General features: G+C 40.6%; 1 protein-coding gene across 18 annotated transcripts in view; it reads left to right on the top strand.

Moving 5' to 3' along the window:
• SYNRG (synergin gamma) overlaps positions 1 to 15,244 on the top strand; it is a 98,136-nt gene that overhangs the window by 58,794 nt on the left and 24,098 nt on the right. For 13 of the 18 annotated variants that reach the window (XR_009006277.1, XM_007190229.3, XM_057535748.1 and 10 more), the window contains 4 exons: positions 8,425 to 9,018; positions 10,370 to 10,533; positions 11,325 to 11,378; positions 11,878 to 11,974. Coding sequence is in view for 17 of the 18 variants with exons in the window: in XM_007190229.3 (XP_007190291.2) it covers positions 8,425 to 9,018; positions 10,370 to 10,533; positions 11,325 to 11,378; positions 11,878 to 11,974 (909 nt within the window). In the remaining variant the exon portion in view is untranslated. The remainder of the gene's footprint in view (positions 1 to 8,424; positions 9,019 to 10,369; positions 10,534 to 11,324; positions 11,379 to 11,877; positions 11,975 to 15,244) is intronic. The other 5 variants (XM_057535753.1, XM_057535744.1, XM_057535752.1 and 2 more) reach the window with 2 other exon arrangements.

The raw sequence follows: 15,244 nt of genomic DNA on the forward strand, positions 1-15,244 counted from the left end.
TTGCCAGTCCCCTTAAAGCAGTGTTGAATTGGATTCTATGGATGCCTGGACATGTGGATACCATGAATACAATGCAACTTAGATTGGATAACTAAAATATTTCTGCGTTTGAAATCTAACACCAACTTGGTGTCTGAGGCACGTCAAAATCCACTGCTGAATGAGCCACACATTGCCAGAAATTTTATAAGACTTTTGCAGTGTCAGTAACGTTCCTCCATTTCTGTGAGTGAAGTCAGTGTTTCCTTCTCCTTTTTTCTTCTCTTGGGTATATTTGGCAGCTGCCAATAGAGTATTCTGTTTGGTTTATAGAAACCGACTCTTGTTGGGCCAAGGAAGTAAAAATGTCTAGCCAGTTGTACTGCAGTTTTGCCACATCCCTACAAGAGAAGAAGAGGGCAAGAGCTTGTATCTGGATGCCCTGTGTGCCAGGGGCTGGCAAGGAGGAGGGCAGGAGTTGTTAGTGGAATTGAGGTACGGTTTTCAGTGTTAACGCTATTACTGGAAGTAGTAAATGGTAACACAACTGTAGACGGTAGATAGGGTAACTACTAACTTTCTCGTAAAATGTTTGAAAACATCTTAGAAGAGAGCCCTCTTTAAACTCCATATGGATTTACGTGTAGTAGTTGATTCTCTAGTCCAACTTCCTGTCAGAAAAACTAGACTCCCAAGTGTCCTAGTCTTTGTTTTGTTTTGTTCTTTGATATGTATATAGAAAGATAAACCTATTTTGTGGCCTTTAATAATGAGAAATATCTCAGCATTACTGTATTATTCCAGAAAATGCATTATGCGTACGAAGGGTTCATTGTCGTTTAACTAGAGAGGGACACATAAGACACTCCCAAGTTTACAGATTCAGGAAGAAATAGTAAAGTATGGCGGCTTTTGCATATATCAATTTGGTAAGTCAGAAAACAAAATTGCATTCGTCCTTTGGCTATTGAGATGTTAGAGGTCTTCTTAAACAGGGTGCTGAATTGGGAGCAAGATATCGCAGGAGTGACGTGTTCCACGGGCTATTTGCCAAGTACAGTGGGCTGTCTGCAGGGCTCCTTGTGCCCCTGACTGTCTACTTCTTTTTTTAATGTACCCTTCTTCAAATGTTTTCCTTTTTTTTTTTTTTTTGCCGCTGTTTGTTTGCTAGAGTGATTTTGTTTCTTTTTTGTATGAGCTGCTTGAGCTACAGCAGTTGGTTGCAAAGTGCTCCATTTTCTGAACAATAATATTGGCTTTTTATTTTAAAATCTCATAACATGTATACTAGCCTTTTGGACTCTGAAGTTATTAATTAGAAGCTATTTTTCTGAAAGTGAATCTATATTCTTTCACAGTGCCAAACTAGATTTCTTTGTGAGACGAGTCTAATCTGCGTTTGGGAGGGTGTCTTTTCTTTTTTTTTTTTTTTCCATTTGGGGAGGGGAGATTGGTTTCGTGACTGAGCTTGTTCTCATTGACCTGTTAAAATAATCTTCTGTGCTCATGTCCTTTTATGTATGTTTGGAACATTCCCAGCTTGGAACCTGTAATGTTCAAGCCAAGTTTCTTCAGTTTGAGGATATTCTTAAAAGAGGATTGTTCCCTCCTTTTGATCTGTAAACCTCCTGTCTGAAAGGAGCAGTATCCCTTTAGAGTGGTTGTTAAAAGGGGTTGATGTCTGACCAATGAGCTATATCGTTCTTGAGCAAAACTGCTGCGTGAATGTATTGGAGAGGGTAAATGGCAGGGACTTCTCCAGTGCAACTTGGTTTTTCTTTATCCTCACGTTGACGCACAGTATCTCTTGCTCTCTTAGTTTGAGGGTTAAAGGTACTTTTTGTTGGAGAAATAAGAAGTGGGCTGAGGAAGAGAGAATAAAACATAGTAGATTATCATCTCTGGACCTTAATCCTGTTTAGAAACCCTAACTTGACTCTGAAGGGGATACTGTCTCTTTTAACTCTTGCTATAATTCTTTGTATGGAAGGTAGATAATACTAATAACATTGCCTGATTTTTCTGCGTATTATTACATTTAACCCTTTGAGCCCTTGCTGCATATAATTTCAACTAGGCTGCTTTTGTCCCCCCTCTAAATTGAACCTCTCAGCACTAAAGCATCTTGATGTGCAGTCATTAAGATCATCTGGTTTCGTTGGCAGCAAGAGCTGACCCTCATTTGTGACACTCTCAAAGGGTTAGCAAGGCTTCTGTAGCTACCTACCTACCTACCTACCTACCTGTAAAGTAGCTCTTCTTTGACATTGAAAATCTTTGTATTTTAATCAGCGCTTTATTATTATTTTTTTGGCTGCTTTTCTGATGTCTTTTTTTTCAATTTAGACATTTTCTGTGTGAATGTGCCTTTCCAAACTTGCTTTGGTATATTCCTCTGCAAATACCGATCTGCATGCTTATTCTGATGACTTTTTCCCCAGCTCTTCTGTACCACTCTCTTTTGTGATCTGTAAGTCTTAACGTTAATAAATAATTCTTTCACACATTTTGAAAGTGTGGGGATGTGTGTAATTTGTACTTTTCCAGGGTTAGACCAAAGAAATACCTGGTCAGTATCAAGTTTAAACCCTCCTGTGGTTAGAGGGCTTTTTCCCTTTTGTTTATTTTGTTTCTTCAAATACCTTTCTCCTAAGAAAGTATTGGTACATTTTAGCCTTTTCCCCTTACAATTCCACTGTTATAAATTTTTAACATGGCACTGGATTAAAATATAAGTTAAAACATTTTAAAAGATAAGTGTAAACCTTACATTACTTTACGTAATAGAGAGAAATTTTATTCCTTACTTCTAGTGAAGATTTTATTACTTAGTAAACATCACAGAGCCTGTCTCCCACTAGGACTTATACTGTGAAGAGAAGGGGAAGACCTAAGAGCTTAGTGTTGGGGAAAGGGCCATGTCTATTAATAACTAGGTATATATAAATTTAATTTACAATAAATTATCGAATGCTATTGAGATGAACTTCTGAGCAGAGTAAATGTAAACTGAATTTAGATTGATAATCTCTGTAATGAAAAGTGTTCATTGTTAATACCAGGGAGTCTCCAGGACTGAATTTGATTTGCGTTTGAAGTTGGGCACTTCATCCACTAATTGTAGAGCATGTTATCTTTCCAACTTCAGAATGTAGTACGAAGCCACCCTTGGTCTTTTTTAACTTAGTCCGTAAAGCAAGTTCTTAACTCTTTTCATTTTTAAGAAAACAATTTTTAGAAAGACCCACAAAAGTTAGCTGCAAGAGTAGGCCAAATTTGGACATTTTTTTCCATTTTAGAGTATAATAATAATGAAAAACCTTGGGAAAAGGGAGCTGTTTCCATGGTTTAAATTTTTTTCCTTATATTTTGATGCTTTGGTTCTTTGTTCTTTTTAAAAGTTTGAGTCAGAAAGGAAATCAAACCATTGAAGGTGAGGATTTTGAATAGGATTCCTGAGAGATTACTTACAGTATCTGAACTATGCCATTTGAGAAAAAAGAAAAGTTGCATATTGGGATTTAGATTAACACTAAGAAAAGCTGGGTCTGCCATTCAAAATACCGTGTTTTCCAGAGCATATTGCTTTAGAAAGTAATACTTGGTTTGCGAAACCTTGTATAATCATACTATGTTTTAATTATGATGTGTATTAACTAATTTGGAAGAAAGAGATTTTGGTGTAGCCTCCATCTAGTGATAATATCAGTTGCCCTTCTTTTAGAATGTTCTGGTGCCAGTCTCGTGGTGGCTTTGGCTAAGGAATTCCTCTGTCAGTGGAATTGTTTAGTGCTATATTGGTAAATCTGGGACTGCTTTATTTTAACTCCTTTCTGTATTTAAGCAGGCTCCAGAAAATGAATATACCTGTGCATAAAACATAATCACATTCACAAATTGAGCAATTAATGTTTCCAGAGTAATATTACTTTTTAGGGAGGAAGTTTTGATAATACGTGTAACAATATAAACTTTCAGTAAAGACTTGAAGGCTGTATTCTATAAGTTCCAACAAACCAAAAAACACCATTTTGTTTATCCCAGTGCCAAGTAAAGTAAGATGTGGTTAGTGCCTGACTTCACACATCAGTGCCTGAGAAATTATACAAATGTATTTATATTTTACAATCACTGTATTTCTCACATTAAAATCCCCGCTGATTTTTAAAAGTAGCTAACGAACATGAAGGGGATTCTGGCAATATCAAAGAAGCTGGGCTAAATCCTAAAATAACTCAAAGAATCAAACCAATTTAATATTTAAAGAGCTGCTTCCAGCTTTGTTTTTCCATCAGTTGAATGCTTTTCATAGGTTGTTTTGGGAAATGTTGGCCCATTAGCTGTATAGGGTCATATGCATAGGATGGCCTTCTGGGTGCTCCCCTCTCCCTTGCATGGTCACAAGGCCCTAGTTGTAATTGCCATCTTTTGTGCTTATTTGATTTTTTTCTGTGGGATGTTTAATGATGACCATGTCCCACTGTATGTCTTGGCACCATTCTGTGGCCTTCCAGCCTCCTCTGGACTGAAAATATCCACAAGATTGCCACTTTTCTTTATTGAACTTAAAGCACTGACCCAGAAACCTGCAGGTGCTTACTGATAGCCTGACAACATTTAAACTATAGATTTACATGAGTAAGTACACATGAAGAATGGGAGGTTTCTATGCAGGTTAGAAAACACTGGAAGGTGATTATACAGCAACATTTTATGGCCTGTCATTCTTACACTATGATCACTTTCATTCCTGTTTTCTTCAGCAACACCTGTCAGGGTGTTTGATACTTAGAGGACACAGTCGGGCCAGGTTCTGTAGTTAATAGAGAACGTAAATATGACTGACTTCAGAAGTAGAATAAGGCCAGGAATGGAAAGAAGTTTAAGTTTATAAATATTTCATGATTTGCTTTGGTAAAATGGAATTTGGATTAAATCAGTATTGGAAATTAAAAGCTGTTTATTCCTTAGGCCAATGAACAATTTAATTGCTATATAAAACACTAGGGAACAGTGGAATTTGCACATGTATCTCTCTTCTTTTTCTAAACCCCTTTCTCAAAAGCCAGTAACTTATTAATCACCTGGGCACATATGCTTACAGCTTTAGAAAAGATCCATGGGAATCGGTATGGCCTTCTGTGTCCTGTAGCAGCAGCTGACATTCTTTGTTCCAAGAAATACCTTGTTTTCATGTACAACATCCGTGCAGAAGGGATGTGAATAGAGGTTATGGAAGAGACTGATAGGGTTACTTGCCAGTGTAAGCAAGAAATCTATGTCTTAATTTGAGACCCATGATGGAAAGCAGATTGTATAGTTTATTCCTTTGGCCTTAGTAACAGGACATTCCTGGTTGCAAACAAATACATATATTAAGGCACACAATTTGGCACATTATCTGTGTGCATTTGCAGTTCAACTGAGCACAGCCTAAGAGTTTTCCAGTAGAATCAGAAATACAGCAGTGATTCTCTGTTCCTTTTATTGCATTCATTCTGTTTTCTTTTCCTTTTTCTCTTGCAATTTTCAGAATTCAGCTATCAAATTGAAAACCCACCTACAGTAATTTCAGTGATTGCGAAATAAAATGTGGGTTATTCCGTATTATTTTTTCCATCACTCATGTTGTGGCTCTTATAGAATCTTTACTATTTTTAAGACCATCGTACAATAATACATATCGTTTGACTGCTTAGAAAACATAGAACTGTTAACATGGGAAATAAGGAATTTTCTTGGTTTAACCTACCCTCAGTGAACTGATTTACCAAGTTTTTCTAAAAAAAAAGGTTTACTTAAAAAAAAAAAAAACAGTTAACTAATATTCACCATGCTAGGAAATACAACTGTATTTTTATATTGCTTATAAATGCTAAGGTTTAGGAATACAGTGTTCTCATGTTGCTTATGTAATAGCAGTACTTCCTTATGTGTTCAAATGAATTGCACTTTAGTAAATTGTTTTTTTACACTGTATAGCTAGTAAATAAGCAAAAGTAAAATTTAAAAAATCAGCCTTGAGGCTTGACTTTCATATATCCGGTATCATTACTCTTCATTATCTTTTAAAATATAAAATATTTCTTCTTTAGTCTTTCATTTGGTCATTTCTTTGAGTTGTTCCAAAAGGCAAAATGTTATGTTTATCATTCTTAATAAAAGTAACATTTCTTGAAGACCTATATAGTGTTATAAAAAAACACTTAAAAGGTCTTCAACTAAGGTATTCCCTTATTGCTTATAATGCCTTTTGCCTGATTATATTACAGCCATTTCTGGTTTTAAAAAAAAAAAAGAAAACTTGTTTCTTCTTGCTGCATAATTGCACAAAAGGGTCTTTTTTATTACCATAGCAACTTAGTTGTAATGTTTGAACAAGAGCTTAACTTTTTATTAAATTTATCTTTGGTCTCTAGGACAATTGCTACCCTTTTTAGTAGATGAGATTCTGGGAGTAGCTCACAATACAGCTTCTTCAGAGAGCTTTCTGGTAGGATGTAATAATAAAAAATTCATGTTCTGACACATTCTTCTGAATGTACCCCTTGAAGACTCACTCATCTTGTGTTTAACTGCATCTGCCTCCTGATTGAATTTCACTTCATTTGAGTCAGAGCACCTTCTGATCCCTTTAAATAGTGGGGAAAATAAACACTACAGCCAGAGACTAAGAGGGTGTTCTGCCTAAAGTCTTGTTTCATTCATTCTAAACTGTACATTTTTCACCTGAATCTTTTTTTCCCTCCTGTTTAATAAGCTAAATTTGAAGGGTACCATTTGCACTACAGAGTTTTAAAATATACTGCTGTTCTGTGGCAGTTATCTGCTTTTCACTGGTTGGCCTTTCTGTAAATCTCGGGTTTTCCATTTTTATTATTAAGTTAGTGCCCTTTTCCTAATAGGGTTGAGAGACAGAGAGCTATTTGGGGTGCACTGTTAGAGGAGCAATGTCAGGAATCCCTTCCTTCTCATAAACTATGCAACATTGCTGTGTAAGAGAGATGAAGAAGCCCAGTGTTGTTTTACCTGTTGACTGAGTTATGAAAATCTGGGTCACAGAACTTTTGAGCATTTTCCTTTAAGCCATGTTTGTGGTTGTCAGAGAGGGAGTCTTGCATTTGGCCTTCTTACCTGGTGTACAATGACCAAAATGAGACCAAACACCTCTCAGCCAGACTGAACGGACAGCACTGCTGGAAAGTTGCTTCTCCACACCAGTGTTACTCAGCGTCAGCTGGTTTTGCTTTATGAAAATGAGCAAAAAATTTTCCCTACTAAGACCACTAAAGTGATGGGTTGACTTTTCATTTTTTATTTGAAACTATTTTAGGCCCTAAGGCAGGCAACTAAATATCACATTGAGGCTGGTGGCAACTATGCTGTATAGTAATTGCTGTGTTGCTCACCAGGCACTGGGCTGGGCCCTTCACACATGTTATTAATGTCATAACACAGCCCTTCCAAGTGCATGGTCTTCTCTTTTTACAGATAAGCAAACCGAGGTTAAGAGATGTTAAATAGCTTGCCTAGTGTCACACAAGTGGTAGGTGGCAGAGCTGGGAGTTGAACCCAGGTCTGTCTGAATCAAAAACCTACATTCTTTCTGCTGTTTTGTGCCATCTCTTAAATTATTTAAAGATATATTAAGCATGTAAAATGAGTCTTCTGCCCCACCATTTCTTTTCTTTTCCTTTTTTTTTTTTTTTTTAATGAGGGGGTTACACATAGTTGAAGGAGAAACAGGAGCCCAAGAGGACCCAGACCTTTGATTCTATTTTTTTAGGGATTTAAGTAGTTTAGACTGATTTTTCTTTCCTCATACTCCATCACAGCAATATGACGTCCATATTGACCAAAATAACAACTAGGTAAGTAACTGCTTAATTAAAGTCTCATATTTGGCCTTGCCTAGACAGAAACTCCTGATAACTGATTAAAAGTTAAATAACATTATTTTTACTTTAGTTTCGGGCTATTGTCAATTTTTAATTAGTTTGTCATGTACATTTCATATGACCATGTTATAAAGGAACATTTTCCAACAAAGTCAGAACGAAAGAGACTTGGTTTAGGCAGGGAATATTGTAAATACATTTTAAAGTTCATAAGTGAACGGACATTTTATTAAATGACCCTATTCTTATATCAAACTGTATGTACATTGATGGATGACCCGCCTATCTTTTTTTAGGAATTGTACTATCCAAAGAAGGTGGCTCTTTGTTACTAAATATAAATGCCAACTCAAGGCTAATGTGGGTTTTTCAAGATCAGATTTTACAGCCCAGCTTCTTTAATTTTAGTACAAGCTCTAAATTTAGTTAACTCCAGCATTGCGTAAAACGAATCAAAAGTGCGAGACATTTTGCTTCTGCAGAGCTTAGGGCATTTTGCCTAAATGGTGAGCTTGCCTCTAATTGTGGGGTCTTATTTCCCTTTCAGATATAGAGGACTTAAAATGTGCTGCTTTTGGAACCTACAGTAGCAGTTTTGCAGTGAGCACACTCACGAGCTATGACTGTTCAGACAGGGATGGTGCCTCTCAGGGCAGAAAACTCTCTCCATTTGTCCTCTCAGCAGGAAGCGGAGCCTCCGCAGCTGCCTCGGCCCTTCAAAAGAAAGACACTTCATTCGGCAGTACCGAAAACCTCCCCATGACATCTCTCTCCAAAGTCACAGCCTTCACAAGCGAGGATGCTCCTCCAGAGACGACCTTCCCAGCTTTTGCCAGTTTTAAAGATGTGATGCCACAGGCCAGCGAGCAAAAGGAGTATAAAAGCGGGGACTACAGGGATTTCACCAGACAGGACCTGCCTGCGGCTGAACGGAGCCAGGAGGCCACGTGCCCAAGCCCAGCCTCCAGCAGCGCTTCTCACGACACCCCCAAAGAATGTGCAGATGACTTTGGAGAGTTTCAAAGCGAAAAGCCCAAAATCAGCAAATTTGACTTTTTAGTGGCCAATTCACAAGGCAAAATGAAATCCAGTGAAGAGATGATCAAAAGTGAGCTGGCAACCTTTGACCTTTCCGTTCAAGGTGAGTGGCTTCCAACATAGATTTTACGTCATGGTTTCTTCCGCTGCAGTGTTAGATGTTCGTTCTTAGAATAAGACGTTGGTCCCTGGGATAGCAGGAAGTAGATTTTCCAGTGTTTAAAATCAGAGTCTATGACAGATAGCTATAAAAGAAGGTTTCCCTGAGACTGAACTGAAATTAAACCAGTATCCCTCAGATAACTGCTTTTGGGGCTAAAAATAGGCATAGCACCCAGTCTGTTGTTCATTTGCTTGTTTGAGGTAGAGGTGTGCCGTGTTAAAAGACAGAGAAATGGTTTGATCCCCTTGTGGGCAAGTTAGTTCTGCTCTTGTTCGCTGGCTATGGACTATATCTTTTCATCCAGAGGCTGCAACATGGTAGCTGTGGATCTGGATCCAGCCTGCAGACCTGTTTTGATTGACCCACATGGAAGGTTTTCTAATATGTGAAGCAATTGCAGATACATAGAAATCATGACACTTCATAACCTGGATTTCTAGCTTTTCTTTCTTCTTTTTTTTTGTAGGCTTATTTTTTTTTAATTCATTTATTTATTTCTGGCTGCGCTGGGTCTTCACTGTGGCTCTCTAGTTGCCGTGCGCAGGCCCTAGAGTGCGCGGGCTTAGCTGCGGCCTGTGGCATTTTAGTTCCCTGACCAGGGATCGAACCCGAGCCCCCTGCATTGGGAGCGTGGAGTCTTAAGCACTGGACCACCAGGGAAGTCCCTCTAGCTTTTCTTGAAAAGTTGCGGTATCTGGCAGTACTAGGCCTACATTCCCGCCTCTTGACAGTCAACTGGAGCTGAGTAGCAACATCCCCCTCTGACAGCTGAGGTGTGCTCTCCCCAGTGTCACAGTCCCCACTGCTTCCATCTCCAGCTGACCTTCTTCAGTCATTTACTTTGCTTGCCTGTCCTCTGAAGGCATTTAAGTTTGCCCCTTTTGCTTTAATCGCATCCTGACAGAAGGGCTCGTTGATTTCCATTAGACTGGGAGAGATGGAGGAAGTCGGTACAAATCCCTAACTGATGACTGGAGAAGCAACACACCTCTTATGCTCTGATACTTAGAAAGACCCTTTAGCCCTCCAGACTCCAGTGATTCCGCACTTAGAGTTATGGAAGAATTATGATAGATCGGAGAAGCGTAATGGAGAAAATTAAAGGCAAGGAACTCAAGCAAGAGAGAACAAATGAAAGCGTTCAACATGTAGCTTGCCAGACAGGCTGAATGAGGGGTGTGAACGCCTCCTGACACAAATGTCTAAGAGAAGAGGGTCGTGTTAGCAAGGAAGAGCCTCCGCTTGGACTAAGCTGAGTAATCAGAACCTTTGTGCCCCTCACTTCCCCCAGGATCGCACAAGAGGAGTCTGAGCCTTGGTGATAAAGAAATAAGCCGTTCTTCTCCTTCTCCGGCCCCGGAGCAGCCTTTCAGAGACCGCTCCAACACGCTGAGCGAGAAGCCCGCCCTGCCTGTCATCCGCGACAAGTACAAAGACCTGACCGGAGAGGTGGAGGTGAGCGGGCTCCTCGTCCGCAGGGGGCTGAGCCCCCGAGGGCCCTGAGCAGAAGCGCTTGCAGCTTTCACTCGGGGAACCCGGGGCAGCGCGTCACAAAGCACCAGACATAAGATACGTAATTACAGTGAGAGAATGGCGACGTTAGCCCCAGATGAAAGTACCTCCCAGACGTGGCATCACTGAAAGTAGTTAGTGACCCCAAAACTGGAATTATTCCTGGGACCTCACAGGCAGGCAGGTGTTTCAGGGAGTTCTTTTTGAGCACGTAGACTTTATCATCTTAGTGAATGGTAAAGCGTCAAAATAGAGGAGAAAGGACAGATGCCCTGGGTCCTCTCACTGTTCATGTTCACAGTATCTTAGTCCCATGCTGCCTTCCTCCTCCAGCCAATACTCTTAGCGCTCCTCCTCCCCCTCCCTGTCACACGCGCACACGCACACACAGGAAGCCATGGCGCAGGAGGCCGTGGTTTGATATTGGCCCTTATACTAGACACCTACATGGTGAGTGCCTTTAAAGAAGCTTCCGCTGTTAGTGGAACAAATGAGGCAACATTTACAAAGGGAATCAACGAAGGAACATTTCCCTCAGATTTACAAGTCGTGTGCTTGGAAGTTACACTTATCAGGAATTAAAAATTGTCACTAGTGGGTTCAAAAGATAAGTTGCGTGTGGACTAGAGTGATTTTCATAGACAGGAAAGTCTTCAGTACTCTGAATTGACAGAAGTCACAAATGGGATTCCAGGCTTGCTGGTTTGACCCAGTTCTTTTTATAAAATTCACAGGAGAATGAGAGATATGCATATGAATGGCAGCGGTGCCTGGGGAGTGCCCTAGAGGTGAGTCTGTCACTTTTGTGATGTTCACAGTACCGGAAATGCCCCTTGTGTACATATCTTGCCTTCTGGGTTCATTTGGATAGACTCAGAGAGCTCTGCCTCGATGGCCTTGCACAAAGAGAAGCTTTGTGGAAAGTCACACATCTTAAGCGAGGCTTCTTTCCCATCTATGATAGTAGACACAGCTCACTTAACTACTGTGCCCTCTTCTGTCACTGTGTTTAAGACATAACAAAATGATATCATTATCTCTGCCCAAGTTAAAATAATATTTAAGCTAAAGAACCTCTATTTTTCCTCTTCCAAAAAAAATGAAGGATTGGTTCTTCAGTGTCAAAATTAAATTCTCGGATTTGTTTCAGCATAGTCATCTACATACATCAATCAGTCATGTGTTTTCACACCTCCTGGCTTTCTGTTGGGTTTTCTACTAATAGTAAATGGATTTGTAATGACTTTTCCTGATTACATAAGGTGATGTGATTTCATTTCTTTGTAGGTCATTAAGAAGGCCAATGATACCTTAAATGGAATCAGTAGTAGTTCTGTATGCACAGAAGTAATTCAGTCAGCTCAAGGCATGGAATACTTATTAGGTATGTGCTTTTATATTTTACTTATCCAAAATCATGACACTTTGCAGGCTTTTCAGTTGTGCCTATGTTACGTAGCTTAATCTAGATCTCTCAAGCCACATAGGACTTCACTAAGTAGCATCTGCATTTGTAGAGAAGACACTTAAGTCCCAGACAGGAACAGCTATTTGACTTCTGGTCTCTTTGGCCAGGTTTCCCAGTCCTTGTTATACACAGTGTAAAATTACTGGTTTATCAAAGAGTCTGAACTAGATGAGGCATTAAAATTAAATCATTGGTTTAAAAAAGAAAATTGAATCACTGGGTCTCCAATCAATTCATACCATGCTGTGTTGAATTCTTCCTTTCTACTCCTTACTGACATCACAGGTTCCTGAACTTCCTGGCCACCTTCAGCTGTCAGACATGCCAGTCCAACATGAAGTCTCAATCCCTGTCTGTTTCAGTGGTCCTCTCCTCCCCAAAGCTCAGGCTTGTCCCGTGGCCAGAGCCACACGCACTGGACCCTAGTCTTTTTCAGATCTTTACTCAAATGTCACCTTCTAAGTGACGTCTTCCTGGCCTGTCTCACTCAAAACCGTGTCGCCTCTCCCCACCCTGGCACTTCCCGTCTCCTTCCCTGCTTGATTTTCTCCCTAGCCCTGTCACCTTTAATATCTTAAATCCTTTACTTAACTGTTCTTTTTTTTTTTTTTTTTTTAAAGAGTACTTTTTTTTTTTTTTTTTTTTTTTTTTTGGCTGTGTTGGGTCTTCGGTTCGTGCGAGGGCTTTCTCCAGTTGCGGCAAGCGGGGGCCACTCTTCATCGCGGTGCGGGGACCGCTCTTCATCGCGGTGCGCGGGCCTTTCTCTATCGCGGCCCCTCCCGTTGCGGGGCACAGGCTCCAGACACGCAGGCTCAGCAATTGTGGCTCACGGGCCCAGCTGCTCCGTGGCATGTGGGATCTTCCCAGACCAGGGCTCGAACCCGTGTCCCCTGCATTAGCAGGCAGATTCTCAACCACTGCGCCACCAGGGAAGCCCTACTTAACTGTTCTTATTATCTGTCTCCCTCCACTAGAACGAACCTCCAAGAAGGAAAGGATTTGGGTCCGTTTTGCTCACTGCTGGGTCTTCAGCACCTAGACTAGGGCCAGGCACATAGTGGTCACTCGCAAATAACTTGCTGCATGAGTGGCTACGAAGGGATGTGAGCTCTCCTTACTCCTGCCACCTTGCTCTGGTTCTGCTGTCCTGCCCAGACAGGCACAATTCTGCTGCATAAACAGATGTTCACCGGGTAATGGGGTGCCTATCTTTCCTTCTACTAGTTTTCTAGTGTGGAAGACCATCTCAGAAGCCCCCTCACTTGGCTTAGAGTGGGCAGTGATTCCTGCCCTTCCCCTGGGGGAGGAAGGACAAGCTGTGGTGCTGTACGGAGGCTAAGCATGTACCACTGAAGACCCCCTTGGATTCCTCCAGTCCTCTCTTACAGCGGCTGGTGGAGGGGTTGGGGGTACGTCTGGCAGCTGTCCTTAGAATGTGGAGACCTTGGCACCCTCATCCTTGCTGGAAGAATTCAGCCATAATTCAGCGACCACAGGAAAAGAACCATTCTGTGTCCTGTTAAGTGTATAAAAGATACATGAAGCCACAGACTTTGTAGATCTTTGGGCATTCAGAGGAGTGAGATATTTCTTAATTACAGGCAGACCTCGGAGATATCACGGGTTTGGTTCCAGACCACCGCAATAAAGCATATATCTCAAAAAAGCATATATCTCAAAAAAGCATATATCTCAATAAAGCGAGTCACATGAATTTTTGGTTTCCCAGTGCATAGAAAAATTATATTTACACTATTACTGTAGTCTGTTAAGTGTGCAATAGCATCATGTCTAAAAAAACAATGTACATAACCTTAATTTAAAAATACTTTATTGCTAAAAAATGCTAACCATCATCTGAGTCTTCCGTGAGTCATAATCTTTCTGCTGGTGGGGAGGCTCTTGCCTCCATGTTGATGGCTGCTCGCTGATCAGGGTGGTCGCTGAAGGCTCGGGGGGCCGTGGCAATTTCTTAAAATAAGACGACAGTGAGGTTTGCTGCACCGATAGACTCTTCCTTTCGTGAACCATTTCCGTATACTATAAAACGCTGTTTGAAAGCATTTTACCCACCAGAGAACTTCTTTCAGAATTGGAGTCAGTCTTCTCAAAACCTGCTGCTGCTTTATCAACTAAGTTTATGTAATATCCTAAATTCTTTGTTGTCATTTTAACAGTCTTCACCAGGAATAGATTCCACCACAAGAAACCACTTTCTTTGTTCACACATAAGAAGCAATACCTCGTTGTTAAGTTTTATCATGAGATTGCAGCAATTCAGTCACATCTTCAGGCTCCACTTCTAATTCTAATTCCCTTGCTATTCCTACCACATCTGCAGTTACTTCCTCCACTGAAGTCACCCCTGAGGGTTGGAATCAACTTCTTCCAAATTCCTGTTAATGTTGATATTGTGACCTCTTCTCGTGAATCACACATGTTCTTAATGGCATCTAGAACGGTGAATCCTTTCCGGAAGGCTTTCAATTGACTTTGCCCAGATCCATCAGAGGAATTACCATCTGTGGCAGCTACAGCCTCACAAAATGTATTTCCTAAAGACTAAGACTTGAAAGTTGAAATTATTCCTTGATCCATGGGCTGCAGAATGGATGTTGTGTGTTTAGCAGGCATGAAAACATGAATCTTGTTGTATATCTTTATCAGAGTTCTTGGGTGACCAGGTGCAATGTCACTGAGCAGTCATATTTTGAAAGGAATCTTTTTTTCTGAGCAGTAGGCCTCAACAGTGGGCTTAAAATATTCAGTAAACTGTGTTGTAAACAGATGGGTGTCATCCAGACTTTATTGTACCATTTATAGAGAGAGCACAGGCAAAGCAGATGTAGCATAATTCTTAACGGCCCTAGGATTTCTGGAATAGTAAATGAGCACTGGCTTCAACTTAAAGTCACCAGCTGCATTAGCTCCTGATAAGAAAGTCAGCCTGTCCTTGGAGGCTTTGAAGCCAGGCGTCGACGTCTCCTCACTAGCTATGAAAGTCCTAGATGGCATCTTCTTCCAATAGAAAGTGGTTTCATCTACACTGAAAATCTGTTGTTTAGTGTAGCCACCTTTGTTAATTATCTGAGCTAGATCTTCTGGATGATTTGTGGCAGCTTCTACATCAGCCCTTGCTGCTTCACCTTGCACTTTGATGTTATGGAGACGGCTTCTTTCCTTAAC

Source organism: Balaenoptera acutorostrata, chromosome 20, assembly GCF_949987535.1.
Source record: "Balaenoptera acutorostrata chromosome 20, mBalAcu1.1, whole genome shotgun sequence".
Lineage (NCBI taxonomy): Eukaryota > Metazoa > Chordata > Mammalia > Artiodactyla > Balaenopteridae > Balaenoptera > Balaenoptera acutorostrata.